The sequence below is a fragment of the Hyperoodon ampullatus genome, assembly GCF_949752795.1.
Source record: "Hyperoodon ampullatus genome assembly, chromosome: 2".
Taxonomy (NCBI): domain Eukaryota; kingdom Metazoa; phylum Chordata; class Mammalia; order Artiodactyla; family Ziphiidae; genus Hyperoodon; species Hyperoodon ampullatus.
In genome coordinates, this window is record NC_136915.1 from 109,374,205 (window position 1) to 109,390,164 (window position 15,960).

Below are 15,960 nucleotides of genomic sequence, written 5' to 3' on the forward strand. Positions count from 1 at the left end.
ATCCCTTCCCTTCCCCCAGTGGTAACAACTTCCATTAGTTTTTGGTTTATCCTTCCATTTTTAAAATATAGACAAATGTATATATTACGTGTCACCCCTTAGATAAGGAAACACACTATACATTCTGTTCTGCATGTTAGTTTCTTCACTTAACATATCCTGGAGCTCTCTCCAAACAGTAATGTAGAGTCTCCCTCATTCCTTTTTTACTGCTGCTCAGTACTCTACTGTATAGATTTACCAGTTTATTCCACCATTCCCTTACTGATGGATACGTGAGGTGTTTCCAATCTACTGTTATTACAAATAGTGCTGCAATGAATAGCCTTGTGCATGTTACTTTATATTTTTGCCATCATATCTCCAGGAACTTTACTTCTGTTCTCACTTAATACTCACAATAACCAACGCCATGGATACTGGGTCTCCATCTTGTGTATAAGCTTGATGTAAGGAAACAACTGCTGTAGTACACAGCAGTCCAGCAACTGCAACAGCACATTACAGAATAAGCCCTTAAAACATGGAATAAACACCCTCACTCCCACCTTACCATTCTTCTCCCAATATACACCTCTTCTTAGAGAAAAAGAAGTTATTTTGCCAAGTTAAACACCACAAAGAATAAACAAGGAGTTTAGTTTTATTTTCTCTGTGCATTTGCAAAACACTTAGGACCAACACAGAAAAAAATAAAACCTCCTGTGAAAAAAATTACACTTACAAAAGGAGGCCGGAGAGGGATTAGCGCCTTGGCCCCTGGGAGCTACAGCAACTCTGATTGGTCCAAGGAAGTGAACAGATATTGGGAGGCTATAACAAGAGGAAAGGCAATGAGAAATCACTGAGGGAGAGGGCCTCGAAGTGGGCCTCGAGGGGGAACTGGAGGCCGGGGAGTGGGTCTGGGTGGAGGGAGGGGCCCCCGCTGGTAGCCGTAGGGTGGAGGTCGTGGAGGGCCAGTGTATCCATGAGGGGGCATCAGCGGAGGAGGTCCACGCATACCATGCGGAGGCATAGGACCTGGGTGACCTACAGGAAGAAAAGGAAAAATTAGTAAAAACAAGAAACAGGAGACAGTTCACACTGGGACAATGCAGAGAGGACAGACAGGGAGACAGTGAAAAGGAACCTAAGAAAGAAAAGTAAGGAAGTGCAGTGGATAAGAGGTGTGACAAGAGAAGCTGCAAGAATGCCACGTGAGGATGAGGGAGGTGGCTAGAGCCTACTCACCCATGGGAGAGCCGAACGGAGGCCCTCGGGGGGGCATGCCCATTGGAGGAGGTCCAGGATGAGGCATTCCAGGTGGTGGTCGGGGTGGTGGCTGCCCCCCAGAGCCAGGGGGCCCAGCATGGGGGTGTCCTAAGCCATGAGGGCCATGGTGGGCCAGCTGCATCTGAGACATCCCTATGAGAACAAAACAGACACAAAGAGAAAGGAGACAAAAGGAAGTTAGACAAGGGGGCAAAGGAAACGAGACAGGAAGAGAAGAAAATGGAGAAGCAAGTGACATCAGGAAGAAGAGCATGGAAAATAAGGCTGGTAAAAAGTGCCCTTATCCTTGACTCCATTCCAAGAGAACAAACCAACCAACTACCCAATCAACTCGCTGCCCCCTGCAGCTCACTTGCTCCTTCCATGATTTAGGCACTGTAATAGTGCTGCAACAGTACATAACAAATGGCGTGATTATTCTACGGAGTAGGATTTGCGAAGGTAACAAAGATGCTGTCTGAGCGAAGGTCTAATTCTAAAGGATGAAAAGGAATTTTTCAGGTGGACAGCAGAATGGGAACAGAACATTCCAGGCAGAAAAGATTAGCATGTGCAAAGCACGTGCATGATCAAAAGCATAGTATGTGAAAGGAAATCCAGTAACTCAGTAATCAGGAGCAGCGTGCAGTCATAGGAGCAAGGGGCAGGAGTCAGATGGTGAAAAGCCTAGAATGCTACGGCAGTGAGTTTGGGTTTCACTCTGTAGATAAAAGGGAGCAACAGAAGAATTTTGAGCAAGGGTGTGTGAACATCTGTATTTTAGAAAAATTACCCTGTGGAAGTCGATGAAAGGTAGAGATAATTAGAGTCAAAGTGTCAGGATATTACTATAATAAATTAGGTGTGAAATAATGAGGATATGAGAGCCTGAACTAGGGCACTGGCAGTGGAGGTCGATGCCAGATATAAATAAGACTTGGTATTAAGAGTGGGGTGACAGGGAATAGTCAAACATAACTCCTAGATTTCTGAATCAAGCACCTGAAAACAAAGAAAACTGGAGAAAGAATAAGTTTGAAGGGGAAGGGCAGAAGAATGGAGCTGTCCATTAAACAGCAAGATTAAGGGTATGGAATGTTAATAACCATGGAACAGAGATACAGATCCCGGAGGCATCAGTGTACAAATAATGGAACTATGCAGAAAAGAGAGCCAAACACAAAAACCTAGGTACAAGCAGGGAAAAAGGAGCCTATTAAGGTGGATGAGATTGAGGATTCAGAGATAGATGGAGAATCCAGAAAAATCAAAAGAGACAAGATTTTCAAACAGGAGGACATGGCCAGTTTCAAGTATAGCAAAGGTCAAACCAGATAAGGAGCAGAAGTGTCCCCTAGACCTGGCAATTAGGTCACTGCTTTTGGGTGGAATTCAGAGGAGAGAATGGAAGTAAAAGTTAAGGAAACAAAAAATAGCAAGTATAGTTATACTCTTTGGTAAAACTGAAATAAGAAATGAAGACAGGGTGGTAGTTGTTACAGTAAACAGAGTAAAGTATCTTGTATTTACTTTTACAAAAGAATGTCTGAAAGAAAGGAGAACTCTGGGGCTATTTATTATTGCTGAAGGACAAAGAGCAGCAGCATAAGTGGTGACAGAGCTCCTCTACCAAGCTCATCCCTCTCCTTCCCAGCAAAGAACACTCACCTGGATGGGGCATCCCACCCGGTGGGAATGGGTGAGGATGTGAGTGTCCATGTCCAGGATGTCCAGCCCCTGGGGTTCCTGCTGATGGGGGGCCATGTCCTCCAGCTCCAGGAGGCATAGGTGGTGGGGGCATGGCTGGGGGTATCCCAGGTGGAAGGGCTCCAGGAGGCGGTACTGGGGGTGGGAAGGAGCCAGGAGGAGGCATGCCTATAGAGAAAATGTAAAAAGAGTTAACGACAGTGAGAAGAGAGTGCCTTTAGAGAGCCTGTTCCAATCTGGCCTCTCCAGGAATGATGAGCTCTTTCCCCCTCCTCCCAGCTCTCTAAAGTCAGAAGCAATGCTAGATGACTCAAACAACACCTTCTGGAGAAACTCAACAACTTGCTTCCCTCCACAATCATCACCCCTCAATCCCTTTCTTATCACTTATTGACTCAATGTCCTTCCCTTTCCAGGTTCTTTCTCCTTCTCCCTACCTGCCAGCCCCCCAACCCAAGACAAACATATATATATATTTTTTTGTGGTACGCGGGCCTCTCACTGTTGTGGCCTCTCCCGTTGCAGAGCACAGGCTCCGGACGCACAGGCTCAGCGGCCATGGCTCACGGGCCCAGCCGCTGCACGGCATGTGGGATCGTCCCGGACCAGGGCACGAACCCGTGTCCCCTGCATCGGCAGGCAGACTCTCAACCACTGCACCACCAGGGAAGCCCCCAAACATATTTTTTATCAAAAGCTTTACCTGGTGGAGGAAGCCCAGACCCCAGTGATGATACCACAGGATTCGGAGCAGAGGGTGGAGGGGGTGCATCTGCAAACAGCTGATGAGGGCGGTCAGCCTGGGAGAGTGGGTTCTGTGCTGCCAGAAGTCGTTCAGCGGCTGAGCCATGGCGTTCACCCTTGGAGTCCTTCTTGAAAGCATAGGACACGGTGATTGGGCGGTTACAGAGGTACTGCCCATTCATGGCCTCAATCGCTGCATCCGAAGCATCAAATGAAGCAAAATTAATAAAGGCATAACCTTTGGAGTTGCCTGTGTCAGGGTCCCGCATAATCTTGGGGGTTTGTAAGATGACCCCAAAGGCGCTAAAAGTATCATAAAGCAACTTCTCATCGATCTCTGGGTCCAGGTTCCCAATGAAAATGTTGGCCCCCACATCCAGGTTTTTGTTGTGAGCTGATGCCTTGTTCACCCGTATTGGTTTCCCATAGAGTTTGATCATGTTCATGATCTTAATGGCATAGTCAGCATCTTCCTCACTCAAGAATTCCACAAAGCCATAGCCTGGGGGAGTGGAAAGAAGAGGTTAACAAGTGATTCAAAATGAGGTATAACTCATTTGCCTTCTGAAGCACAAAGAACAAGCAATAATAATCTCACTTCAACTGAGAATGGTTCCAGAAACAAACTGTGAGTTAGGCTTAAGAGAAAAAAATCCTTAGTTTGCTCATTCCAAGACAGTTATGAATACTGCTGGGGGCCTCCTGGAGCAGCCTGTCCCCTCAAAACATAACTGCAGTTCTTGCCATGTACTCACCTTGGTGCTGACCGGTGACTCTATCCTTTGGCATGTGGGTGTTGACTACTGGCCCTGCCTGGAGAAATAGCTCCCACAGCAGTGGTTCGCTAACCTTCTCATCGAGGCCCCCCACATACACAGTGGCATCTGGAGGACAGGATTAGGAGGTTAGGGCAGAGATGAGAGGAAGTAGGGAGGGGACGGGAACATGAAGATGGAACCAGGCAGGGGATTTGGGGGTTGAGACAGGGTATAGGAGCAAAGAGGGAAAGAGAGAAAAAAAAAAAAAAAAAAAAAAAAAGACGTTAGCTTAAGCCCTTACACCTCCTCCTTTCCAGAAAATAGATAACCTTCTTAAGTCTAACTTAGAGTTATAGTGCAAATTCACTTCGTAATTTTTCTTTTTCTTTTCTTTTCTTTTCTTTTTTTTTTTTTTTTTGAGTGGGAAGGCAGCAGGGGATTGGACATAGCATCACACCTACAGGCCTCAGCCTGCACCCGTCCATCCCGTCCCCAGCAGACATCGGGGCAGGTCTGGCACCCTTCGGAAGGGTCAATCTCCCTCCCCGGAGTTAACACTGCTGACCCTAATCGGGGCCTCCCAAACTCCCTGAGTTCATTCCGGGCTTGTCCCCTCCAGTCACCCTGGTTCCGCTCGGAGATCGGCCCGGCCGCCATGGTGAAAAAGCTCCCGCCGTCTCCAGACAACGATCCCGCCCCCTGACCTCAGTCACAACTTCCACTTCCGGGGCGAAAGCTGACTTAGAGGCGGTGGGCGGGCCCTAGTCAGGGGAGGAGCCGGAAGCGGCCGCGGCCATCTTAGGAGCCGCTGAAACTTGAAGCGGCGGAGGTGACGGTGTTTGAAGTGCGTCTGGGAGTTGTCAGGGCGGGGCGGGCGAACGGAAACGCTCAGACCCTCCTAAGGCAGTGCTAGACGTTAAAGGGTCACACTGCTCCCGAAAATGTCAATTCAAGAGCTGGGAGAACAAAACTTCACTTTTCATGTATTTTGTAGCCTTCTTTCGTTTCCCAGAGAAGGGTGTGCTGAGGAACCCCCCAACGCAAGGCGTGGAGGCAGCTGTCCACCCCGACCCGCAGCCTTTGGACAGATGCGGCCTCACAGCCCCGGCCTGGGCTTGAGGTATTTCGTTTTTCCTCAGCGAGGGGATTGCGGAAGGTCTGAGCTCGCCTAGGCGTTATTGCATAGAGAGTGAGGGGAACCTGAGGCTCAGAGGTGGAGTGATAGCAAAGCTGAAGGGTGGTTGACACAGAAGCCCAGAGCCCTCCGTCTCAACGTCCAGAGCGCGCACCCTGACGCCCAGCAACCTCTGAGTGTGTTTTGCCCCATCTGCACGGAAGAGAGAACCCAAATTGCCTGTGAATTCTGCAGAGCCTCCCCTGACCCATCCGCTTATTTCCTTAGCAATAATATGGTCGGTACCTTCCTCTCTTGGGTCACACCCCCTTCGCCCACCCCCACCACCACTCTCTTACCTAGATTCCTTTATTCAGACACAAGAAACAATACCAGCAGCGTGTATAAATACTGTGCTTTAATGAACTCCTTAAATAGAAATGTCACGACAAAAATATACAATTGGGGGCTTCCCTGGTGGCTCAGTGGTTGAGAGTCCACCTGCCGATGCAGGGGACGCGGGTTCGTGCCCCGGTCCGGGAAGATCCCACATGCCGCGGAGCGGCTGGGCCCGTGAACCATGGCCGCTGAGCCTGCGCGTCCGGAGCCTGTGCTCCGCAACGGGAGAGGCCACAACAGTGAGAGGCCCGCGTACCGCAACAACAAAAAAAAAAAAAAAGAAAGAAAAATATACAATTGGAAGAGACAGGGTGTCTCCCATCCCCATAGAAAACTGTAAAGGAAGAAGTAGAAATCGGAATTAAAGGAGCAGCAAGAGGAGGTGAGAAGGAGGTCTGTAGGCCATCTTGTTGACACTGATAAATGGTGTCTCTGATCTCACAATTTACCAGCTCAGTATCCAAAATTTCCATCCAAAAGGGATGGCATTGCCCTGAAAAAAAGATGCGATCATATTCTGGATTGTTTTTGTTTGTTTTTGTTTCTTAATTCTTCAAATCACAAGAAACTATTTAAACCAAACAGGGCAGGGTAAGAGTTGGATACGGTTAGCACCACCCATCTGCAATGGAAACTCAAGTCAGTGAGCTTGTTTAAGGGCTGGTGTATGAAAGCTGAGGCAGCAAGACCAGGTAAGAAAAATTGAAGGATTAGACAAAACTCTCCCTCACCCCAGACCACCCTCTGCCCTGCCCATGAGAAAGTCAGCAATTTCAACGGGACTGGGAGAGAACGGTATTTGGATTTCTTTTCTTGGAGTGATCCTCAGGAGATATTCTTGGTGTCCATTTCCTTAATAACTCCTGAAGATGGGCTAGCTCAGCCTGAAGGCCAGAGATCGTGGGAGCTGAGAGTCCCATCTGGGGAGGGGGTGAAGAGAGGCAGAGAGGAATATTATTTGAGCTGTAGCTCTCTGCTCCTGGCATCCTTAATTCTCTTTCCCCCTCCAACTATGCCCTAGTTTCCACTTGATATTAGTCGCAAGCAGTTTCCCCACACTCCCAGACCTATCCACTTTGATACCAACAAGAATGGTACCTCACCTCCCAGACCCCCAGCTCTTTCCCTTTCCAGCTCCTGGAAACATCTGGTTTCTCCTAGAACTTCTGGTTCAGCAGTCAGGCCCCTTCTCCCACTCCCAGTCCCTGTTTTTCCTTCTCACCTGGACCTCAGGCCTTCCCCTCAGGTAGCAGCGTCTCCAGAGCCTGATTTGGGGTCCCAGATATCCAGGCAGCAGCAGCCCCGGGGGTAAAGGGCAAGCTCCCCAATGTGAGGGGAGCCCCCACTCCTGATCAGCCAGGCTTTCAGAGGAGATAGCAGGTCGAGGGAGCCAACGAGAAGAGACTGCCAGCAGGGAGGGACTGTCCCGCCAAGGACAGAGCTGATTCAGGGGGGTCAGGGCCCCTCTAGAGAAGAGCCACACAGAACTGGGGGGCCCAGGAACCATGAAGCTTGGCTAAGGAGGAAAGGGAAATCAACTGGCAACCTGGAAAACTGATGACCCCAGTTTCCCCAAACTGGGTCAGGAAGGAATGTCCAGCTGCCACCCACTCAACACTGCACGTGTGATCAAATTACAAGCCTCCACCTGAGAACTCTATCTGCTCTCCTTATTAGCCTTCAGACTAGGCCTCAGGACTGATTAACGTTGATTTTAGGGAAACATAAAAATGTTTGCGTGAGACAGGAAGACTAATAAGGATGAGGAGGACAAAAAAGATGCCTATGTTAACTTTAGGATTTCTGTCTTCCTGGGGACAGTCAGGGACTATAAATGACAGCTAACAGAAGAGGAGTGAGGAACTCAGACACTGTCTTTTCACTTCTCATCTAGTGAGATGAGCCTGTGAGAGAGTCAGAAGAATTTAGGAACTTTAGACACCTCACCTGCTGTCTAGGGAGCCATGAATCTGGGCAGTATTCTGGGTCATAGCCAAGATTATGGAATTGTAGTATCTGTTCCTTGCTGTAGCGTAAGTCCCAGTCCCAGACAGATAGCTGTGGGTTAACAGAGTTCCCAGCTGGGGGCTGGGAGTACCCTGCAGTATAGACTTGTGTATAGGTGTTGAACTGGATAGAGGAAACAAGAAAAGGATGGTTAAACAAGCAAAAATATATAATCCTTCTCCCAAGTCTAGAGAGAAATCATGAAATTCTCATCTCTTAAGAATCAGATATAGGGTGAAAGTCCAGTCCTGAAAGTGAGCACCAACCTCCCCCTTTCCCATCCACAGACCTCACTTTTCATAATCAAGACTAAACTTCAGAGAGTAGTGGGGTTTTTTGGGTTTTTTTGGTAGGGGGGCGGGCGCACTGCACAGCTTGCAGGATCTCAGTTCCCCAGCCAGGGATTGAACCTGGGCCATGGGAGTGAAAGCCCCAAATCCTAACCAGTAGTCCACCAGGGAACTCCCAGAGAGTTCTTCTTAATGGGGGGAAAAAAAGACAAGTCAAAAATGGAACTCACTGACCTGTCCACTCTGCTTTCCACGCTGCCAGGGAGTGTCTCTCAAGAATGTAAGGGTATCAGGAACCCTGACGCTGTCATGAAGAGCAAGAAGGAGGAACTCAGAGAATTCAAACTCAGCTGGAGACTGCTGGAGGAGCTGCCAGACGCAATCAAGGAAGAGGAGAAACACTGGGGCCTGAGAAGAGGGAAATTAAGAGGTTGGAAGGGGTTATGGGGACCTAAATGGGGAGGATGACAAAATAACAGGGAATGAGGGGCACAGGAACAGAGGACACTAAGGAGGTCAGGGAGTGGAAATCTCAGTTGAGGTAGGGGGTTGTGGTCCCTCACTCATCTGGGTCTCCCTTCAAGCTTAGCCCAATCTCAGAACCCATTGGACCTAATTCACCTCCGATGGATTTTACTATTTAATTTTCTCATCCCTGTACTTCTTAATAATACTCTCCCAGTACCCTCCCCAAACATTCTCACCTCTTCACTGGCCCCAGTTCCCCCAAGTCGGGTCAGGAAAGGATGTCCAGCTGCCACCCACTCTCGCTGCACTAGTGATTGGAAGCCAAGCAGTGTTCGGGCTTCAGGGGCTGAAAGCAGCTGGACGAGTGAAGAGAGGAGGCCATTGAAATCACGATCACCGCGCTCTGGGTCATAAAGAGGGATAAGGGACAAAGAAGGAAGGCCAAGAAACTAGGGCAGAAGAGAGTGAGAAAAAGAAACATGGCAAGAGGAAGTGAGCAGCACAGAGGGGGAAAGTTTGGGGTAGGTAGGATTGAGAGGGCACATAAAAGTGAAGAGAAAACAAAGACTTTGAGTGATTCACTTCATACACTCCACCGAGATAGAAATACCCAGCGTCACATGTAGGAAGCAGAAGCATAAATGTCCAACCAGCTTCCACATTTTCCTTCCCACCCCAACCCCAATCCCCATCCAGTGATGGAAGGACAGGAACAGAGGGCTGAGAACCCTTCTGTTAGGGACCACAAGCTTACTGGGGAGGCAGAGGTAGCACTGAAGGATGAGTTAGAGCTGATGGGTAGTTCCTAGCAAAATGAGAGGGTGCTAGCACTGGGAGGGGACAAGGAAGCTTGATAGGTCTCCCTCCCTGAGCAGAATCCAGTCAGATGAGTAAAGAAAAAAGGCGAGGAATGGAGTGGGTTGGCCCAAGAAACTCACCTTGAAGTACTACAGAGCGAACCCTGGATGTCACTAAGACTGAGATGTCACTGGCCTTTCGAAGACAAGACCTGGAGGGGTGGGTGAGGAAGAGAAGGGGAGAACAACAAGCCTGGAGGAAGGGAATGATGGGTCAGGGGATACAATAGAGACAGACTCCTAATTCCTGCCCCCTCTCCTTCTAAGGAGCAACAAATAACAGTCTTCTTGGGGAACCAAGGAGAAGAGTTCATGGAAGACCATTTAGGAGTCAGAGGGAGTACCTGACGTAGTCCAACCATCGTGTTCCATCCAGAGCTGAGAGCCATTTATCCTCAGCCACAGATGAATCTGAGAGAGAGCAGAGGAGTCAGAAGGGCAAAGAGATCAGGAGAGCTGGGAGGTCAGGATCCAGAATGAAGAAGGATTAATAAGAAGTTGGGTAGTGGTTGCTTAGGTCTGGGGATAGGAATGAGAAGTAACTATAAATGGCTATGAGGTTTCTACAATTAAGTTGTGGCGATGGTTGTACAACATTGTAAATATAATGAAATGTATTGAATTGTACACTTAAGATGGGTGAAGGGTGAATTTTATGGTACATAAATTATATCTCAATAAAGCTGTTTAAAAAAAAGAATATCTCGGGGTCAAGAAGACAGGAAATCAGTAAGTCTGTGGGAGATGGGAGTTGAGTAGAAAACTAAGGATCATTGGGTTGAAGGGGTACTCATCCACAGCAGGCAAAAGGGTAAACCAGGTTAGGGTCAGCAGACCTAGAGATGGGGTAAGGGGTCAAAGTTTATCTCACCAGGCAGGCAGAGGGCCCTCAGTCTCAGGTGGGCAAGTTGGACATCTGCAAGACTGGGGAGCTCATCCATAGTGTCTACCAGGACAACGTCTGAATGCCCAGCCTGGAGCATCGACTCCACTACTCTGGAGGGGAGAGAGTCAGAAAGTAAGGGAATGTGTCTGCCCTGAATATCTAACGCTTGATTCTTCTCATCAAACCTCCCCTCACCTGATATCATCCTTGTTGGGGTCACTGGCTGTATAGAAGCCACCACAGCGGAGAAGATCACTACCCCCAGGGTGATGCCAGGACAGGCGCTTCACGTGGATGAGAGAAGGATCACTGAGGGAGAAACTCCTAGCCCCACCCTACCCTTGCCCCCACGCTGACCTCACAAGGATCCCCTCCCTCCACAATGACCCATAACCTCCCATGACCCTCTAATTCCCAACCGTTACCCTCACCCTCACACTGACCGGTCCACGGTCCTGATGGAAGTGGCCAAATGCTCTCCTGACCTCACTGTCCAGAGTTCGGTTAGGGACCCAGAAGTAACGGGGGAGGCTGTGAAATTGAGAGTTATGTCACAGCTTGGCTCAGTGACCTCATTATAATGCAAACCTGTTATTACAAGGAAGCTGCTTAGGAGGGGATCATTCCAAGCGATCTCAAGTTTAGAGATCTAGGAGTTAAAGGGGATAGCTTTGCGGATGTCCTAGAAGGCTGGAGTTTGTGGGAAGTCCTAGTTTTAGAGGATCGGAGAAGTGTGGGAAGATTGAGGGGGCAGGAGGGGTTGGGTGGACTGGGGGATCACCTGGTGGCTACGTCGAACCTCTCGTTGACAGTGCTGACCCTCCAGCCCCTGGCCCCCTGCTTTTTCCGCTCAATCTCCCAGTCTTCTGATGTCTCCAAGAGGGGAATAGGTGGTTTTCTGGAACCAGAACTCTGGCCTAGGGCAGGAGGGAGGCACAGAGGAGGAGGAAGAAGAACCAGAGCCAGCTCAGCTCTTTTGTCTTCAGCCAGCTTCTGCTTTTTCAGACTCTACCCTTTCCTTATCCTAAAGCCTCCACACTTACCAGCCTTGCTCAGGGTTATCCCTGCATACTGCTGGGCTTGACTGTTCTGAGCTCTGGCTTGGACAATGGCCATGGTCACCTGTAGAAGAAAGGACATCCCATCCTTTGTCTCAGACTGAAGTGAAAGAAGGAAATAGGGCTCATGTGTTGCTCCACTGTCTTTGCTGCCAATAGAGAAGAAAAGCGAAGGCAATCCCTAACGAAGGGAGCCTCCACAGGTCATGGGGACTGGAGTCAGGGGAACACGTTTAGGACCACAGAATGACAGAATGGTAATTCTGGGAGGAATCTTGGGGATAATCTTATGCAACCCTCCCTGTTTTTCAAAGGAAGAAACTTGTCTGCAGTTACACTCCTGATAATTGGCAGAGCTGGGCTAGAATTCAGGCCTTTACTCTCATTATACTATCACTTTAGTCACTCCTTGAGAAGAGAAGCAGAGAGAATGACGAGAGGGATCTTGGGAGACAGGGGACTATTGGGAATTTCCAGGGAAAGGATGCCAAGGTTCTAAGGGGAAGAGGGGTACTTGGGCTGGAGGCCTCTTACCTGAAAGGCCTGTGGCTCTAGTCCTCCAGCCTCAAAACCAACTCGGAGTAGCCGGAAGTCTTGGCCATGAATCAGAATCTCCTCAGGGATAAATTTAAGCAGGGACCCTGGACGGAGGAGCTGGACTCGGGACAGGCCATTCACTGAAGTCAAGAGTTAGAGAGCGGAGTGAAGTAAGTCAGAAAGAGAAAAACAAATACCATATGCTAACACATATATATGGAATCTAAGAAAAAAAAAATCATGAAGAACCTAGGGGTAAGATGGGAATAAAGACACAGACCTACTAGAGAATGGACTTGAGGATATGGGGAGGGGGAAGGGTAAGCTGTGACAAAGCGAGAGAGTGGCATGGACATATATACACTACCAAACGTAAAATAGATAGCTGGTGGGAAGCAGCCGCATAGCACAGGGGGAGATCAGCTCGGTGCTTTGTGACCACCTAGAGGGGTGGGATAGGGAGGGTGGGAGGGAGGGAGACGCAAGAGGGAAAGGATATGGGAACATATGTATATGTATAACTGATTCACTTTGTTATAAAGCAGAAACTAACACCATTGTAAAGCAATTATACTCCAATAAAGATGTTAAAAAAAAAAAAAAAAGCTAGAGAGCGGTATAGCCATGGATCAGGGTCCCTCTAGGAGGAACTCCTCCAGCCCATCCCACTCCATCCACTCAGGCTGTCCTCTGAAAATAAAGGAAGGATGAGGAGGGGTTCCGACACCCCCAGTGAGCCCCTTCACCAAGCTCCCACACTTACCAGCCTCTAATCGCCCAATGTTGGCCAGGGAAAAATCATACTCACTGCTCAGGGGAGTCTCCTAGAGGAAGCACATGAACTGATGCTAAAGACATCTGAAGTCTCATTCTTTGTCCTACCTTGGCAGCCCTAACCTCCCTAGAGATGGTCCCCATGGACAATCCCTGATACTCTCAGAAGACAGCCCTTCAGCATAACTCTCACCTTGTCACTTCCTGTCTACGTCTTCTAGACTCACCTACCCACTTCCCACTAGTTGTCCTTTGCACTGCCCTACCTTCTCACCTCACTCCGCTGCCATCCACAGGGCTGGAAGGTGACCCTCAGGTTGCTGCAGATCAGGGTTCCAGGCAGTTCAGGTTCCAGCCCTTTCCTCACCCCTGGGGCCCATGCTAGGATCTGCTCCCCTGCAGGGCAAGAAGGGAAGCCAGGTTATGACTGTTCCCAGTGCTGACCACACTTGTATACACCCACTCCTCTCAGACAGGAGGATCTAAAGAGGGAAGATTAAGATCCTCCCCTAACCCCGCTAGAATGAAAGCTTAGGAGGAGAGAATTTATATTCTTTTACTCTAGAGCCTAGAAAGTGCCTGGGACATAGTAGGCACTCAAATATTTATTGATTAAGTAAATGAGAAGAGGAGTAACAGGGTCAAGAAAACAGAGGGACCATCAAGGTCCAAGCTGCCAGCCAGCCCTGGACAGAGAAGAGAGCAAACCTCAGGCAGAAGCACTTTGAGCCAGGAGAGGAGTACAGAGGTACCTTTGATGAGGTTTGAAACAAGGTCTGAGGAGCATGAAATTTGGAGGAGTCTTTGGAGATCAGAAGTATTGGAAGGGCATTATTACCTGAGAGGCATCCAGAGGCCAGGCAGCTGCCAAGCTGATGACTCCTGGGCTCTGGCATCCCACTCCCCTGGACAGACTTTGGTCCGGAGAGCTGCGAAGAGTGTAGGGTTAATCCCTAGGCCTCTCCAATCCTGGGGTCTGGGGTTACTTCAGCAACCACCTCTGGAGGCCTACACTCAGACACTCAGGATAAACTGAGATCAGTGGCTGTGGGGAGCTCAGCACGGGGTGGGGGGGGGGGTTGGCAGATAGTTAAGGGAGGGGCTGGTTAATGGATAATGAGACAATGAACTTGAAACTGCAAAAAAGACCAAGCTCCATCAACTGAGGTTGATATGAGACACACCCTCCTCCTCCTCTAGATCCTTTTCTTCCCTCTTTCTCCACACCATCCCCATTCACACCCTGTTGCCAACGCCCCCCTCGCGCAAGCCCATTTCCTCTCCTTACCCCCATCTCTGGCTCCTCCTTCTGGGGGGCGACGTTGAAACTCTGGCCCCGGCCCCCCCACCACATTTCTCTGGCTCCATCCGGGGATGGAGCGGTCAAGGGTGGGAAACCTCGAGGATGCTCAAGCCCCTTGGGGACAGGCTGAATCTTGTAGATGGGAGGAGGGAAGTCAGGGAGAGGGGCAGGAGGAAGATTCAAGGCAAAGGAGCATTTGAGGTGCAAGGAGCACGCTTTGGGGTCTTTTGAAAGGTGTGTCCAGCCCAGCTAGAGAAGGCTCCTCGGAAACTTCAGTCGACTCTGGAGAGGGCGGGAGAGATGCCCAGCCTCTTAAAGGAGAATACACACAATTTTGGAAAAGTGGAGAGGAAGTGGAGGAGCCTAAGAAAGGTGAGGAAAAAATAGGGAAGTGAGAAAATACCCAGATTCCCCGCTTTACCCCAAACCCACATCCTGTTGTCTTCCTGTTCGTGAGCATTGGAGACTGTTTGAGGGGAGCAGCAGTGCCAAGTATTAAACTGGAATCATTGGGCCATTTCCCTGGACTCTCACTGATGGCTTCCCTGGGAAGCTGGGTTTGTATTTTTGTCTTCTTAAAGGGGGTGGGGGTGGGGGGAATGTTAAAGTAGTGCAGACTTCCTTGCTGCCTCCCCTTACAGACTTAACAGAAGTGGTTGAGAAGAAATTTATTAATGGAAATTGGCCCTCAGGATATTTTTGCCTGGGGAGGGAATTAGGGAGGGGGGTGAGTTAAAGTGTTTTTGTGTATCCTTCTCCAGAGAGCACGAAATATATCTCATGTGAAGGGTCCAGTGGAAAAGTAGGGAGAGAAATTGAAACATCTGCAGGATACAGACACAGGTACAGGTATGTTTACATGCAAGTTCTAGTGGTGGGGGTGGGAGGCTCAAGGAAAAGATCTTACCACTTAATCCAACACACACACACACACACACACACACACACACACACACACGCACACAACCAACCAGCTGGAAACTAGAGCCCATTCCAGGTACAGGAGCCCTCCCTCCAGCCCAGACATCAGATCTCCAAGTTAATGATTCATGTTAAGGACTTTGAAGGCTGAGGGTTGGAAACCTCTGTTAAGTGCAACAGTCCCTTCCCCCCACCCTCCCCCTTGCAACCCAAGAAGCAAAGATGGGTGGGGAGGGCACTAGGAGGGAAGTAAAGGAACTGTAGGCAATGGTGACCGGGTAGGAATGCAAAAATCTAACTTTAAGTATGAAAAAGACAGAAAATAAAATACAAAGTAATGAATTCATGAGCTGCTGTTTTATTGATTTTGAGTTTGTACAGAGGCAGCAATTCTTAGGTGGGGGCCCCAGTTTTCCAGTGACAACTCTCTGTTCCCCCACCCCAGCACACACACCCTTCCGGCCTCAGCTTTAAAAGTTCCCTGTCTTGGCTGCAACTGTGGAAATAGTGAAGATATTCTGAGGCAGGGAGTCAGTCTGGAACAGAGAGGCATACACCTGCTAGGAAGGTAGCCCAGAAGCCTAATTCTAGAAGTCTTAAAAGCTACCAAGCCCTGCCACCCCCACCTGCATTCCATCAGCCTCAATCTCTTGGGGGGGAAGAAAATATTTCCCAAGGTCTGTGGCAATAGGAAGAGCTGTGCACCACAATTTAAAAATCCATCATCCGCTTTCCTTCTCCCCACCACCCTTCATTCAAGAGCCTCATTCTATTCTTTAATACTTGAGGTGTAGGAGCAGCAGAGGAATACAGAGAAAAAACATCAGGGAAATGGTGGAAGGTCAGAGGCAGAAAATAGATGGGTGACTTGGATCAGCGCCTCACC

General features: G+C 49.1%; 2 protein-coding genes across 3 annotated transcripts; both read right to left on the bottom strand.

The window, feature by feature from the left end:
• Positions 1-625: 625 nt before the first annotated feature.
• Positions 626-5,117, bottom strand: SF3B4 (splicing factor 3b subunit 4; the record flags this gene model as incomplete). The annotated part of the gene is made up of 6 exons (XM_079698085.1): positions 626-1,029; positions 1,231-1,404; positions 2,920-3,126; positions 3,662-4,204; positions 4,458-4,586; positions 5,084-5,117. 6 exons carry the CDS (start codon positions 5,115-5,117, stop codon positions 842-844), a joined length of 1,275 nt encoding a protein of 424 aa, XP_079554211.1. The 3' UTR covers positions 626-841.
• A 1,540-nt stretch (positions 5,118-6,657) lies between these two features.
• MTMR11 (myotubularin related protein 11) lies at positions 6,658-14,204 on the bottom strand (the record flags this gene model as incomplete). 2 transcript variants are annotated; one of them, XM_079697289.1, is made up of 17 exons in its annotated part: positions 6,658-6,893; positions 7,196-7,489; positions 7,921-8,103; positions 8,505-8,678; positions 8,975-9,141; positions 9,677-9,747; positions 9,940-10,006; positions 10,467-10,591; positions 10,677-10,765; positions 10,925-11,012; positions 11,263-11,398; positions 11,525-11,603; positions 12,074-12,216; positions 12,840-12,900; positions 13,125-13,246; positions 13,689-13,764; positions 14,139-14,204. In XM_079697289.1, the coding sequence occupies 17 exons, from the start codon at positions 14,202-14,204 to the stop codon at positions 6,747-6,749; spliced, it is 2,088 nt and encodes a 695-aa protein (XP_079553415.1). In that variant the 3' UTR covers positions 6,658-6,746. The 2 variants fall into 2 exon arrangements, with proteins under 2 accessions (XP_079553415.1, XP_079553414.1); XM_079697288.1 differs by having other exon boundaries at positions 13,689-13,779.
• Between the last annotated feature and the right edge of the window lie 1,756 nt (positions 14,205-15,960).